Genomic DNA, 21,029 nt, shown 5'->3' on the forward strand with positions numbered 1-21,029 from the left:
GCTCACTCACACACTAATATAGTCTCTCTCTCTCTCTCTCTCTCTCTCTCTCTCTCTCTCTCTCTCTCTCTCTAGGTGGAATGGTGAGGCTCAGAGGGGGATGAGTTGAGAGCGAGGGTCTGCCGGACCCCCCTCTCCCCACTCACCCACTCACAGCGAGGCATGTCTCTGTGTGTGCTCCTTTTCCTCTTAACCCTGGCCTCACACACTCAGGTAACACTGACCCTCACACACACACACACACACACACACACACTGCCCCTGCCCTGGTGATCCACACACAGTCACAGCTGCAGTGTGTGATAAGGATGATCAGTGACACCGGGGCCTGGGGAGTCTTACTGTAATGGGGTCCTGGGGTCTGTGAGTGCAGTGTTCTTTCTGTGGGGGTCATGACTTCATAAATGTGACAGCTTTGGTGTGAGTCTGTGTGTGTGTGTGTGCAGTCTTTGTGTTCTGTGACAGTGTGTATTGTGTCGCGGTGCAGGTGTCCTTGGCTCTAAAGGGGTTGATGGAGCAATGGGCGACTTACAAGAACGATTGCATTCAGAGCTTCAGAGACTCGCCTCCTTCTGCAGGTCACACACACACACACACACACACACACACACACACACACACACACATTCACATAACCTCTCACTCATTCACTTACACACTCACATACTCAGTCACTCATTCACATACCTGTTTATTAACACACTCACTCCCTTACTGAATAATTCTCATATGAATCAGAGCTGTCCCCCCATCTTCTGCAGGTGTGGTGTGTAACCGGACGTTTGATAATTACGCCTGCTGGCCGGACGGACCCCCAGACTCTGTGGTCAATGTCTCCTGTCCGTGGTACCTCCCCTGGCACCGGAAAGGTCAGACACCCACCCCCACACATCGTCCACTAGGGCTTTAAAACATTAATGTTTTAATGTTGGGGTGTTTCTCCTTCTGTGTGTGTGCCTCCCTTGTGCCTCTTTCACACATAAACTGTGGAGAATATCCAGAGAAACTATGGAGTATCGGGTCCGGAGATGTACCGGAGTAGTCATTTCACACATGCAGCACACAGCAGGAGATTAAACATGTGCCTTAAGCGTGGGGCGGAGCCTGTGCAGCACGTGCAGGAGAAACTCCGGAACATTTCCTGCTCTGTTCTCACATGCGCTGACTCAGACTTCACCTGGAGTCATTATCAGGCCGCAAAGAGGGTAAAGGTCGGATAATGTCCAGGACAATATTGTGGGTCAAGTTCACACACACACAGCTCCTCTAGGTAAACTCCAGAACATTTCTGGATTACTGTGCATGTGTGAAATAGGCTTATGTATATGTGTGTGTGTGTGTGTGTGTGTGAGAGAGAGAGAGAGAGAGTGTGTGTGTGAGTGTGTGTGAGTGTGTGTGTGTGTGTGTTCATTTTTGTGTGTATTTTGTTTTTTCGTTTTACCATTTCCATTTTTTCTCTGTTCTCTTTTTGTTTGTGTGTTTCTTTTGTTTCACTCTTTTTGTTTTGTGAATTTATATTGTGTTTCTTCTTTTGTATTCTTTTGTATGTTTTGCACACACAGTCTACTATACTTGACTAGCCTAAACTTTCCAGCTGGTGTTTGTGTGTGTGTGTGTGTGTGTGCATGTGTCTGTGTGTGTGTGTGTAGTCCAGCAGGGCCTGGTGTATCGTGTGTGTGGTGCAGATGGACGATGGAGTGACAGTAAAAACACCAGCGAGTGTGAGGAGAATCATCCTGGACTGGTGAGAAACCACAACACACTCACACACTGCAAGCCGGGCCTGTAGCCCCACCCCCTTACAAACCCAATCCAAACCACACTATAACACTGCACATGGACCACTGGAGGACCAGAGATAATAATTCAATGAGCAGCAAACTGAGAAAAGCAACAGCAGAAATAAAGAGATCCAGATTTTCTTGAGAATTCAGCATTGATTTTTAAACTTTACCACTGCTCTCTCTCTCTCTCTGTCTCTGTCTTCATAGGGAGAGTATGGACAGATCCTCAGTAAATTCCGGGCGATGTACACAGTGGGTTATTCTCTCTCTCTGGCAGCTTTAATCCTAGCGTTGGGCATACTGGCCGCCTTCAGGTAACACACACACACACACACACACACACTACTACTACTACATCTATATGGTCCTTGTGGCCCTTGTGGTCGGAAAGTGACCAGTGATGGATGGTTTATAGATTAACTACCAACTGGAAAACTATAGAAACCACCTGGAACACATCAGTAACCAACTCTCACCACAGTATTATTCTATCAGCTACCAAGTTGGAAACCATTGCAGTATCCAGTCAACATTTATTAATAACCACCTTGGGGTTTACAACTTATTACAAACACTCCCTAACATCCTCTGTGTGTGTGTGTGTGTGTGTGTGTGTGTGTGTGGTGTGATATTCACTGTCTTCAGGAAGTTACACTGCATGAGGAACAACATCCACATGAACCTGTTTGCCTCCTTTATCCTCCGAGCACTGTCCATCCTGGTGAAGGATGCTCTGCTGATCAACACCATCCAAACTGGACCCTTCCACCAGGAGAGTCACAGCTGGGGACAGGGGAAGGTACACACACATACACATACCATCTCATCAGTGTGAACCATGGGGACATTACCTAGACCTAGACATTCACATTCAAATCTGATGATAAACAGGTTTGGTCCCCACAATGTGACATATACCTGGTGCACACACAAACACAAACATATATGGTTTAAAGCACTAGACAAACTTTTGAACAGAGATTGTAAGGTTTTGACCAGCAACTGTGTGTTAAGTTGTTCCCCTATTGTATCAGCTGGTTGCCGGGTGCCGTGTTGCTGTGGTGATGATGCAGTACAGCGTTATAGCGAACAACTACTGGCTGCTGGTGGAGGGGTTGTATCTGCACAGTCTTCTGTCCATAGCTGTTTTCTCCGAGAGGAACTACTTCTACATTTACCTCTGCATTGGCTGGGGTGAGTAGCTGAGGAGTGGGGGGGGGGGGGGGGGGGGGATTGGGAAGGGCACCCAGTGTTAAACCTGTGGCATATACAGGTCGTGTTGGCCCACTGTGGCTGTGGTGGGGTCAGATGTGGTTGTACAACTTATGGAGATGGAACAGATATCTCTCTTTTCTTTGTCTTACAGGGGCTCCAGTGATATTTGTGTTGCCATGGGTGACGGTGAAATACCTGTACGAGAACGAACAGTAAGTGCTGAGATCCTGAACCTCTAACATGATGCTTTAATTACTGTCTCTAGAGATTTATATCTGTAAAAGTAAAGGCCAGAAATCAAAAGCTAATACCACACTGACATTATGAGCCATGAAGTGTGTAGTAAAACAAGAGCGTATACAAACGAATGTCTGTTAAAACAGGTGGTATAGGAAATCATGTTTGTACAGTTGGTTGAGCATTGGTTCTGAATGTTGAACCAATTTTGTACGTACCCCAACCCTGGCCAGTACATGGTGGTTCCTTGTGAGTGTACATTTGAGTTAGGTATTCCCCTGCTTAAGGGCAAGGCTGCCCAGTCTCATCCATTGAGTTTCTGATTGTCAATAGTTTCTTGGGGTCTGCGGTTACCCTCACAGCTGTGTTCCCAAATTAAAAACACTATGGCCACAGTGAGATAGAAAGTTACCAGCACGGTGACCATTTTTCAAAGTTCTGAAAGAGCGTACCACACGTATGATTATGATTATGAACATATGAATGTTTATGTTAATGTCCTCGCTGACGCCTGCACTAATGTCTGTTTTGAAGTCTATGCTGATGTCCGTATTGAAGCGTTGATTAATATCCATCCTGGAGTCTGCATTAATGCCTATATTACTGTGTACATTAATGGACACAACAAAGTGCACTGACCTCGCACCTTTACAAACGGAGTCCACTGCCTGGCTGCCAGAGTGACCCTCCCAATAACAGGGGGCTGTGAATAGAGGGAGCGCCCTTCCTTTGATTAACGAAGCCCTCTGCTTTCAGACGTCTGACCGTTAGCCCGAGCTGGTGATTAAGCCCTGAATAATCGCACTAATGGGGGCTGTTTTTCTCCTCTGCCTCCCACAATGCATACCTGGTGGTCAGAGTCCTCCAAAAACTTTGTAGTAAGTGGATAATAAACAAATACACAACCTTTCAATGCGGTTATACACAGACCATTAGAGTAGGGCTCCGTAAAGCAGCTGTACATGAGTCTGAGCTCCCCGTACCCAAGGCCAAGCATCAGTGTGAGGGAAGTAATGCACCCGCACTGGGGCTGTATTCTCTGGAGTAATGGGAGTAGTGGGGCTCCATTAACACTGGGAATGTAAGAGCTGATCTGGATGCAGTCACCTTTGGAATGTGTTTACATTTGCAACATTTAATCCAGATTAGGGTCCGGATTAGATCTGTCTGCATTGTCTCCTGTCTACAGGTGCTGGGAGAGGAACGTAAACATGGGTTACTGGTGGATAATCCGCTCCCCCATTCTGTTTGCATATCTGGTGAGGGGCTTACTACACACACACACACACACACACACACACTCACACATACAAAAGTAGCAAAGCAGCTCATTCTGCTACATATGGGACCACTAAAGACTTAAATAGTGAATGTAAAAAACAGTGTGTAATAAATATGTAATAAGTATGTAATAATAGTGTATTAACTTTGCAATGACTGTGTAATAACTTTGTAATAATGCCACAAGCACTTTATCATAGAAATTAAACAAATGAGTCCCTGATATTTTAAACTGTACTGAATGTGTATTTTTTTTAATATAAATTTGTAATGAAAAGGACAAACAAAAGATGATTGTCTTCAATTCCTTTATAAGTGTTGGAATGTGTCTATTCAGTGACACACACACTCGCACACACTCTGCAATTATGCAGATAATTATGATGCTAATGATGATGGTATCATTTGCCTGAAATGTGAAGCAGAACGTAAAGAGCTTGAGATGGTCCTGTTCTCAGAGATTAAGAGATGAGCTAAGATTTTGGGCTGATCTTGGACTGAATGGTATCCCCATTGCACCACATTTACCACATTTGCATTAGTCATATTTGATATCCCAGTGTAAAGAAACACTCACTAACCTACTCGAGGGAAGACAAATGAGACACACGCACACACACACACACACACACACACACACACACACACACACACTCCCACAAACCCACAAACCCTCTCACATCACTGTCCAAGTGCACACACTGTTATGGGCTCAAGATCTGAAGGGTTTATATAAGAGTGGGATCTGATCTGATCTGCTTCTGTGACTAATAATGCCTTACTCTCTCTCTCTCTCTCTCTCTCTCTCTCTCTCTCTCTATCTATCTTTCTTTCTCTCTATCTATCTTTCTTTCTCTCCTCTCTCTTTCTCTCTCTCTCTCTCTCTCTCTCTCTCTCTCTCTCTCTCTCTCTCTCTCTCTCTCTCTCAAACAGATTAATTTCTTCATATTTATTAGAATTATAAAGATACTGATGTCCAAACTCAAGGCTCATCAGATGAGGTACACAGACTATAAATTCAGGTAAGGACTCTCATTTCTAACTGCAGTGAACAAAGGAATTTGACCCTCTGGACCAGCTGCACATGAGCCCTAATGTCACTATGATGAATGCCAAGTTTTGACTAGTCAGATATAAATCCCCAGGCACTGAGCTGTGGAACAGTGTGTTCACAGCTCCTAGTATGTGTGTGTCACTGCCACAGATAGATTAAATGCCAAATACACATTTCACTGTACATTGTACAATGACAAATAATTGGACATCATTAATTGCACATTAGTGTCTTGTGATACAGACCCATCCAGTACCTTTTTGAGATGATCCTAATCTCCAAATATCCCAACCTCTAGTATAAAGCTTCCCTTTGTAATACATTGACTTACATCGAGAGCCACAATTCTGTTCCTTCTCCTTAAAAATAAAAAAACAAAAATACATTTTAAAAAGGGCAGCCACGGGCTGTTTGTTGAGGGAATTGGGCGTGTAACCAGATGGTTGCTGATTCGATCCTCAGAAATGGCAGGTCATGACTGAAGTGCCCTTGAGCAAGGCACCAAACCCCCAACTGCTCCCCAGGCACCATGACTAGGGCTGCCCACCGCTCCAGGCAAGTGTGCTTACTGCCCCCTAGTGTTCACTAGTGTGTGTATAATGTGTGTTTCACTGCACGGATTGGTTTAAACTGTGTGCAAGTGGCCAGTAAAACAATTCAAATTCTTAATTAATTAATTTTAAATGTATTTTTCATCTCTCTTTCAGACTGGCAAAGTCCACTCTGACACTCATACCTCTGTTGGGGATTCACGCCATCCTCTTCACCTTCGTCATTGATGAGTCTGTGTCTAACCAGTCTCTGCTGAGACTCATCCGACTCTTCTACGACCTGCTCTTCAGCTCCTTCCAGGTCAGTGGTCAAAACTTGTGGTTAGTGAGGAATTACAGCAAAAGATACTGGGTCCTACAGTACTCAGGACCCTGATCTGTCCACACAGAGTAGGAGCCCATTGTAAGGCAATTCAGGAATAAATTAGAAATGTACCTTCACCAGGTCTTTGGTCAGTAAGATCTGAGAGGTGGGGCAGGCTGCTGGAGTGAGTGTTTAGAGCCCTGTTTGCCTTGATATGAAGAGGTGCTCCTTTATTTAGTTCATTGTTTGAGACACTTACACCACTTTCACACCAGAAGGTGACCAGTGGAAGCACCTGATTAGTAAACTCTTATAAATAACGGTGCTACAAAAGGTTCTTTAAGCAATGCCTTAAAGGTCCATTACACTATTAAAGGTGTCAGCAAAAATAGTTCTTTACAGATCCAAAAGTGGTTCTTCTAAAGCATCGCTCAAAGAATTTTTTGCACTTAGCACCTTTATTATTAAGATTGTAGGTGGAAGGCAGCAATTGCCCATGAGACAGGCAACCAGCCATTTCCAGTGGGAGCAGGTAATTGGGAGTCACATTTTGGCAAGAGGCACCAGGAAACAGGTGACCAGTCATTTCCAGTTGGACTAAGTAATTGTGGACATGATGGGGGCGATAGAGGCAGTGACACTTCTAATGACAGCTGTTGTGTTGTAGCCACAGTCCAATGACAGGCAGTTGGTGACAGAGTAACAGGCAGCCATCCATTTTCAATGAGAGCTGGCCATTCAGCGACAGGCAGCAAGCAACACAGAAACAGAGCGACAGGCGACCTGTCACTTCTAGAAATAGCTGCTGTTTTATAGCCATGATTTGCCAGCAAGCAGGAAGCAAGTGACCCAGTGACAGGCATTCAGTGGTTTCCAGTAAGAGCTGGAGATTTGTAGCCATGATTTGCCAGCAGGAAGCAAGTGACCCAATTACAGAGCAACAGGCATCTAGTCCACTCCAGAAAGAGCAGGAGATGTGTAGCTATATTCGCCAGTAGGTAGGAAGTGACCTAGTCGACCTAGTGCCAGAGTGATCCAGTGCATCTAGTCATCTTCAGATAGAGCAGGCATTTTGTTGTTACTGAGTGTCAGGCAGCAGGCAACATGTTGTGTTGAGATTTATTTCTGCAAGAAGGGGTTGTAGTGAATGTGGCACTTGTACAAACATACTCTTACATCATGTGCTAACTGCAAGGGACATAGGTGTGTTACATTGTCCTTTGTCAACACCAAGTCTGTGAATCAGGTCAGAACACAAATCAAATATTGACCAATCAGAAAACAGCTTGAGACCTCAGCTAAAATGTGGGACTATCCTAGAAATGCAGGAATAGAGATTGTTGTCACATCCTCAGTTAGGACATGGTGTTGGATGATGATTTGTGGCAGTGGTTATGGCTAATCTTCCATCAATCTCTCTCCAAACACAGGGGCTGCTGGTAGCCATTTTGTACTGCTTTGTCAACAAAGAGGTAAGAGCCCTTTTATCAAACCTTCAGACTGCCAAGTTCTTCCAGTGCTGGAAGGCCTTGCCCAAACTGTGTTCTAACAGTCTTACTCCAATCAATCAGTGCTTCCTGATTTGAAGTGTGTTCAGCTGAAGTGAATGATCTCTTCCTGAGTGGAAGCTGGTGTAATTTTGGGGGCTATGTCAGTGGCAGGAAAGGGAGAGGTTACTCTACAATACGCTTTCAAGATCTAATGAGTTTTACTAACATGCTCGCATATATTCTGTGTTTCACAGATGCATGAGGTCTCAGATAGCCCTTTCCCACCAATGTGGAAGCACTTTGGTTCCCATTCACAAACCTAATTTGATATTGTTCAACACGCTTCCAAATTTAAAAAAAGAAATAAATACAGGAAAGTGCTCCATCAGTGTGTTTTCCAAGGCTGTGTTCAGCAGGTTGGCTCAAAACTCTACAATATTTCCACATGTGTATCATGCAGTACCCATTGTCCCCATCAAAATTGGTGGAAATGCAGGGGGTGGTTCACTGGACAAAACGATGGTTCTAAAATCCCTGGACAGAACCAGTTCATGAACCAAGAGCTCTTTTGGTTAAAAGGGTTAATGTATACATTAAAATACAGACAGGAAACCCAAGTAGCTCTAACCTTAGCTGTTGTTCCAACCTAAACCTACACTATGCCCTACCACTGCAGATGTACACTATACAGAATAATGGTCACTGGTAATCAATGGAACATAGGGAACGTAACTGTACCTTATTCTACTATATTTATACATTTTAAAGTTTTGTTGATTTCATAGGCAGTTGTATAATGAAATATTACTATATCCCACTCTTCTTGGACAAGAGAATGTAATGTACTTTTAATGACCAATAATGTACCTCTTCCGACCTTCTTTTTCCATGCCCTTCAGCAGACTTCAAACAGTTGAGCATCTCTTGCTTTTTCACCCTGAAATTCCCCCCACATCTGTCTCTCTATCCCCAGGTCCAACATGAGATGCTGAAGCGGTGGAGGAGATGGAAGCTGGGGAAGGATATTGAGGAGGAGTACCGACACACTCACAGCCAAACCCCCCACGCCAAAACCAGCAGCACGGCCATGCCTTTGCCTGCGGACTGCTCCGACACCCCGGAGCTCCAGGAGTCAGCTCCTCATTCTGAGGAGAGCAGGAGGCTGGTGATCAGCTGCCATCGCAATGGGACAGGAGTGGACGCAGGGAGAGGGAGAGGGAGGACTGGGCTGCACTTCGGGCTGCACTCCGAGAGACACGAGGGCACCAGTAACTGCAGCTCGCTGACTGAGGACATCTGTTTGGAGGAGCGTCTACACTGCAGCGACTCTCCGAGCGGAGTGGAGGAGTGCAACGTCTGAGGGACCCCGAGCCTCAAACCACTGGCGAGAATGATTCCTTATGGATACAAGGGCAGGGACTTTAAGACTGTGGAGCCAAAAGAACTTTCCAGAGACTGATAAACTGTGCAATGGAGGAATGGCAAGAAACAACTCTTTTGAATGCTCCCTGGCGAAGTCTTGTCTAGGCAAAATCTCTGGCACGGCACAAATAGTAGATATTCCATGAAACACATCCAATCCACATCACGTGGTTCAATTTCAACGTGAGAGGACCAAAGTCTTCTGTCTGTTGTGTTTACACCTGTGTGTTGTTAGGTTATTTGGTTTGTCCCTCATAGGCAACCATACTACTGTGATAGAGGACGCAGCATAACAACATGTGTCCTGTTTCAATACTTCTGTAAACATGTCCTTACCTAGGTCCCCACTGAAGGTTAGACAAGGTTAGACGAAGTTTGACAGGGGAGGAGGAACAGGGCCGGAGGGCTGTGTATCCAATTATTTGCTTAGCCATGTTAGCTTGCTAACTAGCATGACAGCAGAGTAAAATAAAGTGCTGAGTCATTTGCACAGCTGAGGTCCAGTGTGAACACAGCAGATAAAATGTTAGAGTTATAAATATTAACATTTTTAAAAATAATTTACTGTTATGGGCTAGGGTTTAGATTTGCCCTTATTCTAACCTTAACCCTAACCCTAACCCTAACATTCACATTACCAGGCTAAAGCCATTCAAATCTAATTATTTATTTTATTTTTCTTGCCTTAACCTGACTCGGATCAGATTTACATGCCACATCCAGATTTTTCAGATAAGGTTCATTTTTTGAATGTGAAATTAGATCCAATTCACATCCAATCCACGGGCATGCGACACAAATGCAAATGGTCAGATTCCATGTGTCTTTTTGCCTGGACACATGTGCTTTGTGCTGTGGTCCTCAGCGTGGAAAAAAGCACAACAGAGGAGAAGCTCGATCTGCGTCTCAAATAGTGCCACACTCCTACAGAGTGCACTTCACAGATTATAAAACTAAACCTGCTACATACAGGCAGGGCACTAGTTTGACAAAAAGGTGCAAAGGTTATACTCAAAAGTAAATGTAAATGGTTTAAATTTATGTTGTTTTTTTAATTCAGCATACAACACACAATGCGAGTGCAGAAACCATTATTTTATGACCTGCACTGTACACTACATAGGGTGCAGGGAGACCGTTGGAATCCAATCAGTCTCTCAGGAGTTTTTATGTCCTTCCGAGCAAATTGTGGCGCACAAATGAGCAACTAATGCGTCCGTTTTTCCAGTTTAACTACAACAATTCGTCTCACAGTTGTTTTTTTTTTGTTGGTGGTGGAGGTGACCAGCATAAACATATCAGTGTGTGCATATGTGCCATTTTAAGAATAAATTCATTCACATCACATACGTTTATAAAAGCAAACCGTGAAGCTCTGCCAATTCTGATCTGCATAAACCTAAGCAGGAATTTGAGCATAAAGCTAACCAAACCCTTAAACTCTCAACAAAAATCTAACCCTGGAGCTTAAGCTATTACTAGTGCTTTTTCTGAGATTTATCTTTAGGTGTAAATAACCCAAAAATAATTTGTGTGGATTTAGTGAAACAGCACCACACATGGACGGGAACTTGATCTGCACTTTTACTCACTGATGTTTAATTTTAATTTGTGTAATCTGTTTTTTTTTTTTTTTTATCATTGAATTGCAGTGTTCTGCCTCTGTTATGAACACTTTTATTAGTGATACCTCTCTATTTCCAGGAATAGATTAATACACTTCCATATGAGCTTCCACAGAGACAGAACAGACCTTAGGATGGTGCTAGGGATCCAGGCATGTTAATACCAGTGTTGAAATGTGAAGGAGAACCCCATACAGATACTCCATAGAAGTGTCTCTGAAGTGTTTCTGAGACAAGGGCTGGAGTCGGCCTCTTTTACCTACAGCTCTGAGACACAAAACATCTTCATCCAGTAGTTGATGAAACCATTTCCCAAATGCCCCTGAGTAGCTGTAAAGGTCTGCAGCTGGTCTCCTGATGATGGCACGAATTGGATGAGGCTCCAAACCTGTCGGAGAGATTTTGCCCCAGGCAGGTACCCGGCGGAGCTGAAAGACCTGATCCTCCTGCTCTGTCTGAGGCACCATTGTGAATCTCCACACGTCTTCACACACACACAAGCACTCTTTTGTCTTTATTCTGCAGTGTGCCATTCCCATCCAGACTCTCCTCTGGAAGGCAGATGTGTTCCTGGGAGAATCTGAACTCCACTCACTGTTGTAAAACATTGTTGGCATCCGCTGGGGTTCCTCTTCCAAACCAAAAGGCAGCCTTTGGGGCAGATTAAGGCTCGACATTAGAGTGGCTGCTGTGTGGGAACGGCATTCCTCAGCGCTGCAGGGACCGCGGGATGTGGAAAATCACATGCTTCACCATTCCTGACTTTGGAGACGATTGGGTGGAGTGTAAATGCCATAGCTCAGCGAAATTTACGCATTGTCCCTATTGACCCCAGAGTGGGCAGAACACCAGAACATGGGTCTGAAGATGGCTGCCTCAACTCTGCAACTGCAGCTATGAAACTAATGCAGCAGGCGATTGTTTTGAGCACCAGGAGTGCAGCTCAACACATCATAGTCCCTGAATGAACAATTTATGCTCCATAGAGTGGGTCCCCCACACAAGTGGCCACATGTATTTGCACAAAATTGTTGCTACTTTCAGACCACTAGGTGTCAGTGGCGTGCCTGTTTCATAACCTGAAGATGAGTAGGTCCACCTGCTGGACTTGATTTCTGTCAGTGCTTTGGTTGGAGATCCCTGAGTAAGGTATATACTGGACACCAGGCTTGCCTTCACCTTGATATTTGGGAACAGTTGGAACTGCATGAGTTTGATCTTTTGCTGATTGCTTTGAACCTCACTGAAAACGCAGCACTTTTTCATGTTAGTGACCCTGTGTATGACGCATTGTGTGTAAATTTGCCAAATGTATTTATTACCGTCGTGTGTGATTGAGCCAACTTTGCGTCTGCTTTGTTTCCTGAATGGACAATGTGTGTTTTTTCTTCTTCAGATGAAGTCAGGTGGGGCTTCTAAGCTACAAATGTCATGTTGATTCTGGGAGATTCTTATGTATATATGGGTCTGATGGAAGGATGGCGGAAAAGATGTGTTCTGTGTTTTGTTTTGTAGCAAAGAATCAGCAAAAAGAAATAATGATAAACACGACTGACTGAGCCAAAGGACACGTGTGACGTTGCCTGATTGCTAAAACATGTGGAAGTCTGGGAACTGGACCTGGTCACTGTGGACTTCTGCAGCATAAATCACTGGGTACTTACAATGGTCAGAAAATACACACACACACAGACACACACACACACACAAACAGAAGCTCGGCACAGGGCCAAGTCTCCAAGATTTCATAAACAGTGCTCTTCACTTACACACCCACACACAGATCTCCAGCAGCTCTTAGGACCCAGAGCGTGATGCAGGAAATAAAGACTGGAGGTTCCTCAGCGAGTCCTGGCTGGAGATCTGACTCCAAGACTATATATATTACCAGCCAACATAACCAGCACTGAAAGTTCCTTTCTAATTGTTATTAAGCCTTAAGAATCTATCTATTACCTCTTTATTACTAAGGGGAAATAATACTATATTATCAATTAAAATGTGTGCCATCTGGGGATTACACATTAATAAGCTGTTTATTATTAATAAGCCTTAGTAAGTTGGTTATTGCTCATTAAGAAGTTGTTTATTAGTGCTATATTAAGTTTTAAAAGGCTGGTCATTGGTCATTAACAAGCTATTTATTACTACCTTATTAAGCTGTAACAAGCTGATCATAGGACATTAAAAATCTGTCTATTGCTGCTTTATAAGCTGGTTAATAAGCTTAACCATTGGTCAACTACAAGACTTAAGCTGTGATTGTATAACAGTAACAAACTGTTTGACTGCCATTTAAGGCTTAGTAAGGGTATTACAAAGACTTTATAACATCCCAGTATCCTGAAGCATTACCAAAGCTTCGACAGCGATGGCATACTTTACATGAGTGGTTAGTGGATTTGGGCCAACACTTACTGATTCAGTATCAGAGCCAATACCAGAAAAGAAAGAAGAATGTTACCATGAGTGATATCTAGAACCTTTATCTTCAAACATATAATTTACAACTACAGTTCCTCAAAAAACCCAAATAACCATCCACTAGAAGCTTACACATTGGACCAGCAGTGGTCTTTCCAGCTTGGAACCTTTGTTCTTTAAGTGTTGGGCAGGACATGTACAGTAGACTCCGTAAACGTCCACTCCTCACACATCCTCCACACGACCTTAGGCCGTCCAGGCTCATTAATTCCCCAAAGGATGACAACCTCACAAAGCAGAGCCCAAATTAGACTCTGTTTATGTGAAGATGTGAATTAAAGGCACTAGGATGTTTTCCCTGAGTTAATGAAGATGAATGAGAATGAAATTCCAGACACATTCCAGAGAGTCGACCGGACCGTTGCTACGTGGTGGTCAGCATGAGTCAGGTACATGCCTGGATATGGCTTTTATTAGGAGCCTACAAAAATATACATGGAACAGATATTAAACATTTATAATCTACACAAATGTTATGGATTACACCAAGGCTAAACTACTTGAAGTTATTTCAAATGTGGAAGATGTTAAAATATCTTGGGGACCTCTTTATGAGGTGATGGGAAGCGGGACCCTGAGATGCCTGGGTCCTTGAATGGAGAGAGTAGGAAAGATGCAGAACGTGAAAAATAGATGATGATGGTGATATATTGCAGGAGTTATGGACACTATTACAACTGTAATAAACAGTTATTATGGTGTAACTACATAATTATACATTAGTAATAGCTATTGCTTTAAAATAGCATTAAGGGTTCTTCAGGGGAACACCTACAGTGTTAAAACAGGGTTCTTCAAGGGTTCTTTGGTGAATGCATTTTACACAGAACCTTTTTTTTGGTGAAATGTATACTTTAGATATTAGCATCTATTTTAAAACAGTTGCATAAACAACCAAAAAGTGTTCTCCTTTTTTTATGATATCCCACTTGTTTCAACAGAACATTGAATTTCATACATTATCATACAGAATTTCATAGATTATACAGTCTACTATTTCCTTTGAAATCAATAGTGTTACCTTATACATTCCATTTTCCATCAGTCTACAGAAGCATTTCAGCATATAGAACTCATGGTTCTCCATAGTACCACTGCTTTTACTAGAGAACCCTTGAAGGACCTTCGTAAATGACTGAAATATAGAAGTAGAAGTATAGAAATGTGAAGTAGAACAGGTTAAAAGCTCAGCAAATCCTTGACCAGTTTAAGTGTCCTTTACGTGTTCCTCTTTGAACCTGAACATAATGAAGAATGGTTTTTTACCTCTAAATAACTCTCTATGGAAAGGTTCTAGAGTGAACCAAAAGTGGTTCTCCTTTGGTTATTCAACCAAACTGAGAACTCTTTTAGGACTGCTTCATTTTCACATGTGTTTGTGTGATATTCGGGTCAGCCAATCAGAACCAAGACCAGGTACTGTGTCAGTTTAGCTAATTTTTAAAGTTACTGTGTGTTTCTTTCTCTTCCTGCTTTCCTGCTCCTGAGCAAACGAAGTGATAGACCCTCTCTCTACCCCCATGTCCCACACCCCAGTGCTGTCATGTCCTCTCACAAGCACGCGCCCTAATGACTTGCTCTAGCTAATGTGGTGAATGTATTATCAGCCCCATCTCCCTTCTGCTTTAATGTATATCTACAGTGGACCTTGCTGTGGTCGGGAGAGTTGGCCCATCGTGTGCCTGTCAGGGCAGCGGTGATAAAGCTAACAGCGCTGAACTTTACTCATGTGGGCTCATGCAGCTGACGCACAGATGCTATTGGAATTCACGAGGCGTGATCTCATAACTGCCCGATACTTGGAGACAAGACGCTTACAGCCCTCACTCCAGGTGTAATGATCTATTCGAGAATGTAAATGCCAGGACTGCAACAGGAACAGCAGCACTTCTTTGCTCAGGTCAGATCATGTATATATCGACCTCATGCTGAATTCTGATAAGGAGCTGGGGTGTGGAGGGGTACAAAGTCTTTGAGGGTTTAATAATCACAGTCCAGCAAATCAGATTAATAACCAGCTCACGCAGATGCCCTGCCGTTCATGGGAAGAACGTCAGTCATATATTACAACCAAAGCCAATCCTTCTGCTAACACTGGAATCCATGCTCAAAAGGGCACTAGCCAAACGGAATCTACAGTATCTACACATACAGTACCAGATGTGAAGGTGACTCTGTGAAGGAGGACATGGGAACAAGACTGAAACATGAGTACTTATTTCATTCAGAGAGCACTCCAGATATTCCTACTGTTTGTAATTTACCACTTGAAAATCTTTAGTTACAATACGATCAGTAATGCCTCTTTTTACACATGAACTAGAGATACTTCAGAGCATCGGGCTGGAGATGTCCCGAATCAGTTGTTCACATGAGGTTGTCTGTGTCAGCTGTGCTCTCGGAGTTACTACTAGGATAAAGTCAGGGTAATGTCCGGGAGAATGTTGCAGGTGGGCGTTCACATGTACAGCTCCTCTGGGTAAACTCAGGAACATTTCTGGACAATTGTGCACTGTTTCACTAAATCTGCTCAAACTCTCTGTTATGGACATGAAAAAGAGCTACAGAAACATAACAGGTATCTGTTAGCGATAGCATTCCACAAACAGACATTTTACTGTGTTTTTTTTAACCTTTTGAAGTTTACAAAGCTTAGGATCAGGTTTAGGTTTTTAAAGTGTTATTTATTGTTAAGTTTAGGAATAGGTTTTTAGGGTTAGCTTTAGGTTACTTTATGATGTAAAATTACAAACAAACATCATTCAGGACACACACACACACACACACACTCAGCAGAGACCACACCACTGGAGTGTTCATCTCCACCACCATTGTAAAGTAGTCCTGCTCCATGAATTTGAATTGAATCCATGCACCGGCAGCTTCAGTAGCAATTCCCTAAGATCATCTTAATTACCTTCCTCCGTCCCGCCCTCACGGCCCTCTGCGGACCACCAGAGCAATGCTGAGGATGTGGAGCTCTACATGCCCCATAGGAGAAAGGCTCCATAGGTTTTAATAATCACAGTCAGAGCCTGCTAGGAAAGCAGATTCATATCCAGCTCTCAGTCAGAACGGGGTCCACGTCCCCTAAACCTGTCCTTCCTCACACACACACACACACACTGAGGCAAACTACACCTGTCTGCTGTTTTCCAGTAGAACTCAGTGCTCAGTGCTGTCGCCCTCTGCAGTCTTCCTGAGGACGGATGTCTCTCTGCATAAACGTACAGACTGCTTTCGTACAGGGTGTCATTGTCAGACATCAGGACTGGTTTATTACATATCAGTGTCATGTTTCTGCAGAGCTGAATCATAGTCACCATGGCAGCTCTCGTTTTCACAGAGTGTGCTTCGTTAAAAAATGTCCACGATGAAACATAACTGAGACAGAGACTGAGAAAATACTGAAGTGAGAATCACACAAAGACACGAGCTACCCTTCATTCCAGAAGAGCTGCTGGATGAGCCGGTGTCCATTCCAGACCCTGAAGGGTTAATGGAGGCATGGGGGGTGGGGGTGGGGTTCGGGTGTAGTGGTTATTTGAAGATGTTTTTCCTTCATCGTTCAGTTTCCTTAATGAGACTCTAACACTGTCTTAGTTTCCACCTGGATCCCTCCATCATTCTGACTGCTGACCCTTGTACAGTGGTCAGTTCGTTCCAGTCAGTCCCAGTTTAGCTCGGTCTGATTATAATCTGACTGTGCAGAGCTGGAGCTGAGAGTGTCCCACTCCCCTGGTGTTCACTGTGGAAATTAATGAAAGCGGTGGTCATTATTTACACCGTGGAGTGGTCAGAGGAGTTTACAGCACAGTAATAACCAGTCAGACCGGACAAATCAGTGCAGTAATAGGAAACAGCGAGAGTGTCCAGCCTGGAGGGACATCATTGTTCACTGCCACTGAGAATGACACACAACCAAATCACGTCTGCCCTGCAGGGGTCCTGAGCACTAGCCAAAAGTATGCGGAGCAACACTGAACTACAGTCTTTAAGTGTCGAAATAAAAGGTGTAGAAACAAAGAGTTGGTTTTAATGTTATGGCCAATCCATTACCTGTTTATGTTGTTTATGTCTGTGTTGTTAACCTGGCCACACCCTCTTTTTGGACACAAGGCTCTAAAGAATTTGTGGTAAATCACCACCAAATTAATGGAAGTCTATGTAAAATCCCCACAGTTCACAGATACCAGACTGTGTGTGTGTGTGTGTGTGTGTGTGTGTGTGTGTGTGTGTGTGTGTGTGGTGTGGGGGTCATTTGTTACAGCAGACACCCCTCTGACTTGTTGTTGAACCAATTAATGTGTGTAGTGGTGGAGGATAATTTCACTAATGGGGTTATATTAAACACACACACACACACACACACACACACGCACACACGCGCGTACACACACACACACACACACACACACACACAGTGAATATATGGCCTTACATAATCAGGCTTAAGCCCAGTTTTAAAAGCTATTGATCGAGTCTGAGGAACCAGAGTCAGGGAGCGATAAACAGCAGATTAAGGTAACAGAGGAGAGAGGGATCAATAAAGAGAAAGAATAAAGGCCCCATAGTGGGAAATAAGAGGGGCTTACAACCCAATTAACTCAGTGCCTTTAGTTAAAAGAAGGGGAGGGTGCGAGAGAATGATCCGCCCGTTTGCATCAATATCTATGTGCTTCTGATGGGTTGGTGGACACCTGTGGAATGGACAGCATTGATTATTCCACACAATGAAGCACTGACCACACTCTTAAGAGAAAAAAATAAATGTGCCACAAAGGGTTTTTTGAGCGATGTGGATCAAGTTCTATAAAATTCAGCAATGTTCTCCATGGACTATAACTGTCCATCAAACACCTTCTCCACCTACATCTCCACCAAAACACCATAATTTTCCCCCAAACACCATCATTCTCCAACAAACACCATCATTTTTCAACAAAGATCATCCTTCTCCAAAAAATACCATCCTTCTCCAACAAACACCATCTTTCTCCAACAAACACAATCCCTCTATAACAAAGACCACCATTCTCCAACAAAGCCCATAATTCTCCAACAATGATCATCATTCTCCAACAAAGACCATCATTCTCCAACAAAGCCCATATTTCTCCAACAAAGACCATCATTCTCCAACAAATCCCATAATTCTCTGACAAAGACCATCCTTTTCCAAAAAACACAATCATTCTCCAACAAACACCATTAGTATCCAACAAAGACCATCATTCTCCAACAAAGACCATCCTTCTCCAATGAACACCATCCTTCTTCAACGAACACCATCCTCCTCCAGCAAAGACTACCATTCTCGAACAAACCCCATCACTTTCCACCAAACACCATCCTTCTCTACCAAACACCATCATTCTCCACCAAACAATTTTCCACTAAACATCATCACTCTTCACTAAACACCATCATTCTCCACCAAACACCATTCTTTTCTACCAAACACAATCATTCTCCACCAAACAACTTCATTCTCCACTAAACACCATCATTCTTCACCAAACACTATTCTTCTCCACCAAACACCATCCTTCTCTACCAAAAACAATCATTCTACAACAAACACCATCATTATCTAACAAACACTGTCACTCTTAATCAAACTTCATCACTCACCACTAAACACCATCATTCTCCAACAAACACCATCCTTCTCCACTAAGCATCATCATTCTCCAACAAACACCATTTTTCTCCACTAAGCATCATCATTCTCCACCAAACACCATCAGTCTCCACCAGACACCCTCATTCTCCAATAAACACCATCATTCTCTATTAAACACCATAACTCTCCACCAAACGCTGTCATTCTACAACAAACACCATCATTCTACACTAAGCATCATCATTCTCCACCAAACATCATCAGTCTCCACCAAACACCCTCATTCTCCAGTAAACACCATAACTCTCCACCAAACGCTGTCATTCTACAACAAACACCATCATTCTACACTAAGCATCATCATTCTCCACCAAACATCATCAGTCTCCACCAAACACCCTCATTCTCTAATAAACACCATCACTCTCCACCATAGGTGGACAGGGACAAATCAGGCCTGACATTTTAGACCAAACTGGCCCACAGCATTCGATAGCACACACCTTTTCTGCCTTTTCTGTCTCTTGAATGTGTAACCAACTATGCAATACTTCCAAAAAATGTCAATTATTACCACTATAAAAATGTATACTCCCCACTACATCAAGTTTAATGAATCTAACATAGGCAATAGAGAAAATTATATTCTCCACCAGATGTGGCACTCTCCAATAAGCACCATTCCCCCAGCTTGGTCAGAAAGTGATGTAATTCCCCTCCTGATCTTTAGAGGCAGTCACTGGTTCACTGGTTTAGTGGTGACCTGGTGATAGAAGGTCATAGAAGGTGGAAGAATGTGATGTTTTGGTGGTAGAAGGTGTTATCCTGGTGGTAGAAGGTCATAGAAGGTGGTGTCCTGGTGGTAGAAGTTGGTAGAAGGTGGTGTCCTGGTTGTAGAAGTTGGAAGAAGTTGGTTTCCTGGTGGTAGAAGGTGGTAGAAGGTGGTATCCTGGTGGTAGAAGGTGGTAGAAGGTGGTGTCCTGATAGAGAACATTGGTGGTCAGTGAAGAGTCTTGATGTTTGGTGTGAAATGGTGTGGACCTGATTTTTTCCACTGAATATTCCAGGCACAATTCCATCAACATTCTTGAGTTTCCTGTCAATGAATGTGCTCTTTAAAGACCCTTCAGGGGCAGAGCTGTACAACTCATATCTCAAGCTCTTCACAGCGGAGGAGACCTTATAACACATTATATATTTTAATACATTAATGCATAATATTTATATTATATTAATTATAAACACTAGTGCATGGACTGTGGGGTTTTGTTTTTACTTGTTGCATAGATTTTTGTCTTTTATTCAAATATCCAAAGATGGGCGAGAGAGAGAGAGAGAGAGAGAGAGAGAGAGAGAGAGATAGAGAGAGAGAGAGAGAGAGAGAGAGAGAGAGAGACTAAAAGTGTGCAGTATGTTCTTTGGCTGGAGAACATGTTGAGATCTGAGCAGTTATTTAATCCATCACATGGTAAAGTAACACGTGTGTGTGTGTGTGGTGGGGGGCTGGGAGCTGGATGAGTGAAAGGAAAACTGTGACCAGCGCTGGCCAAACTCTCTGATAAACCCATCTGTAGTTAAACTACCACAGTAATATCCATCAGTAAATCATTATCTCCTTTCTACACACTGCTATGTCAGTTACCATGGTTACCCTGCCCTTGTTTGTACTGTTGTACTTTGTCCGTGTTTGTGGCTACAGCCGTTATTGTTACGTTACCCCTGTTATCATAGATACACCGCTCATTTCACTGGGTGCACTTCCACTACATTCAACACTATGAATGTAGTTACCAACTCCAGGGTGTGTTCCTGCCTTGACCGCCACACTGAACTGGATAAGCAGTTACTGACAATGAATGAATGAAATATTGAGAGCTCCTGTCCACTGGTGGCACTGTTTACATTAAATCCACACACATTCTCTATACATAAAGAAGAGCTATAGAAACAGTGCTG

At 43.3% G+C, this 21,029-nt stretch overlaps 1 protein-coding gene across 1 annotated transcript in view; it reads left to right on the forward strand.

Moving 5' to 3' along the window:
* gcgrb (glucagon receptor b) overlaps positions 1 to 12,587 on the forward strand; it is a 34,333-nt gene extending 21,746 nt beyond the window's left edge. Inside the window, exons 2-14 of the mRNA XM_066659631.1 lie at positions 76 to 213; positions 488 to 578; positions 762 to 869; positions 1,650 to 1,744; positions 1,992 to 2,098; positions 2,430 to 2,583; positions 2,819 to 2,978; positions 3,151 to 3,211; positions 4,426 to 4,495; positions 5,451 to 5,539; positions 6,279 to 6,423; positions 7,857 to 7,898; positions 8,890 to 12,587. Of these exons, the coding sequence (XP_066515728.1) occupies positions 163 to 213; positions 488 to 578; positions 762 to 869; positions 1,650 to 1,744; positions 1,992 to 2,098; positions 2,430 to 2,583; positions 2,819 to 2,978; positions 3,151 to 3,211; positions 4,426 to 4,495; positions 5,451 to 5,539; positions 6,279 to 6,423; positions 7,857 to 7,898; positions 8,890 to 9,276 (1,560 nt within the window). The 5' untranslated portion in view covers positions 76 to 162 and the 3' untranslated portion in view covers positions 9,277 to 12,587. The remainder of the gene's footprint in view (positions 1 to 75; positions 214 to 487; positions 579 to 761; positions 870 to 1,649; positions 1,745 to 1,991; positions 2,099 to 2,429; positions 2,584 to 2,818; positions 2,979 to 3,150; positions 3,212 to 4,425; positions 4,496 to 5,450; positions 5,540 to 6,278; positions 6,424 to 7,856; positions 7,899 to 8,889) is intronic.
* Positions 12,588 to 21,029: the final 8,442 nt, after the last annotated feature.

The sequence above is a fragment of the Hoplias malabaricus genome, chromosome 2, assembly GCF_029633855.1.
Source record: "Hoplias malabaricus isolate fHopMal1 chromosome 2, fHopMal1.hap1, whole genome shotgun sequence".
Taxonomy (NCBI): domain Eukaryota; kingdom Metazoa; phylum Chordata; class Actinopteri; order Characiformes; family Erythrinidae; genus Hoplias; species Hoplias malabaricus.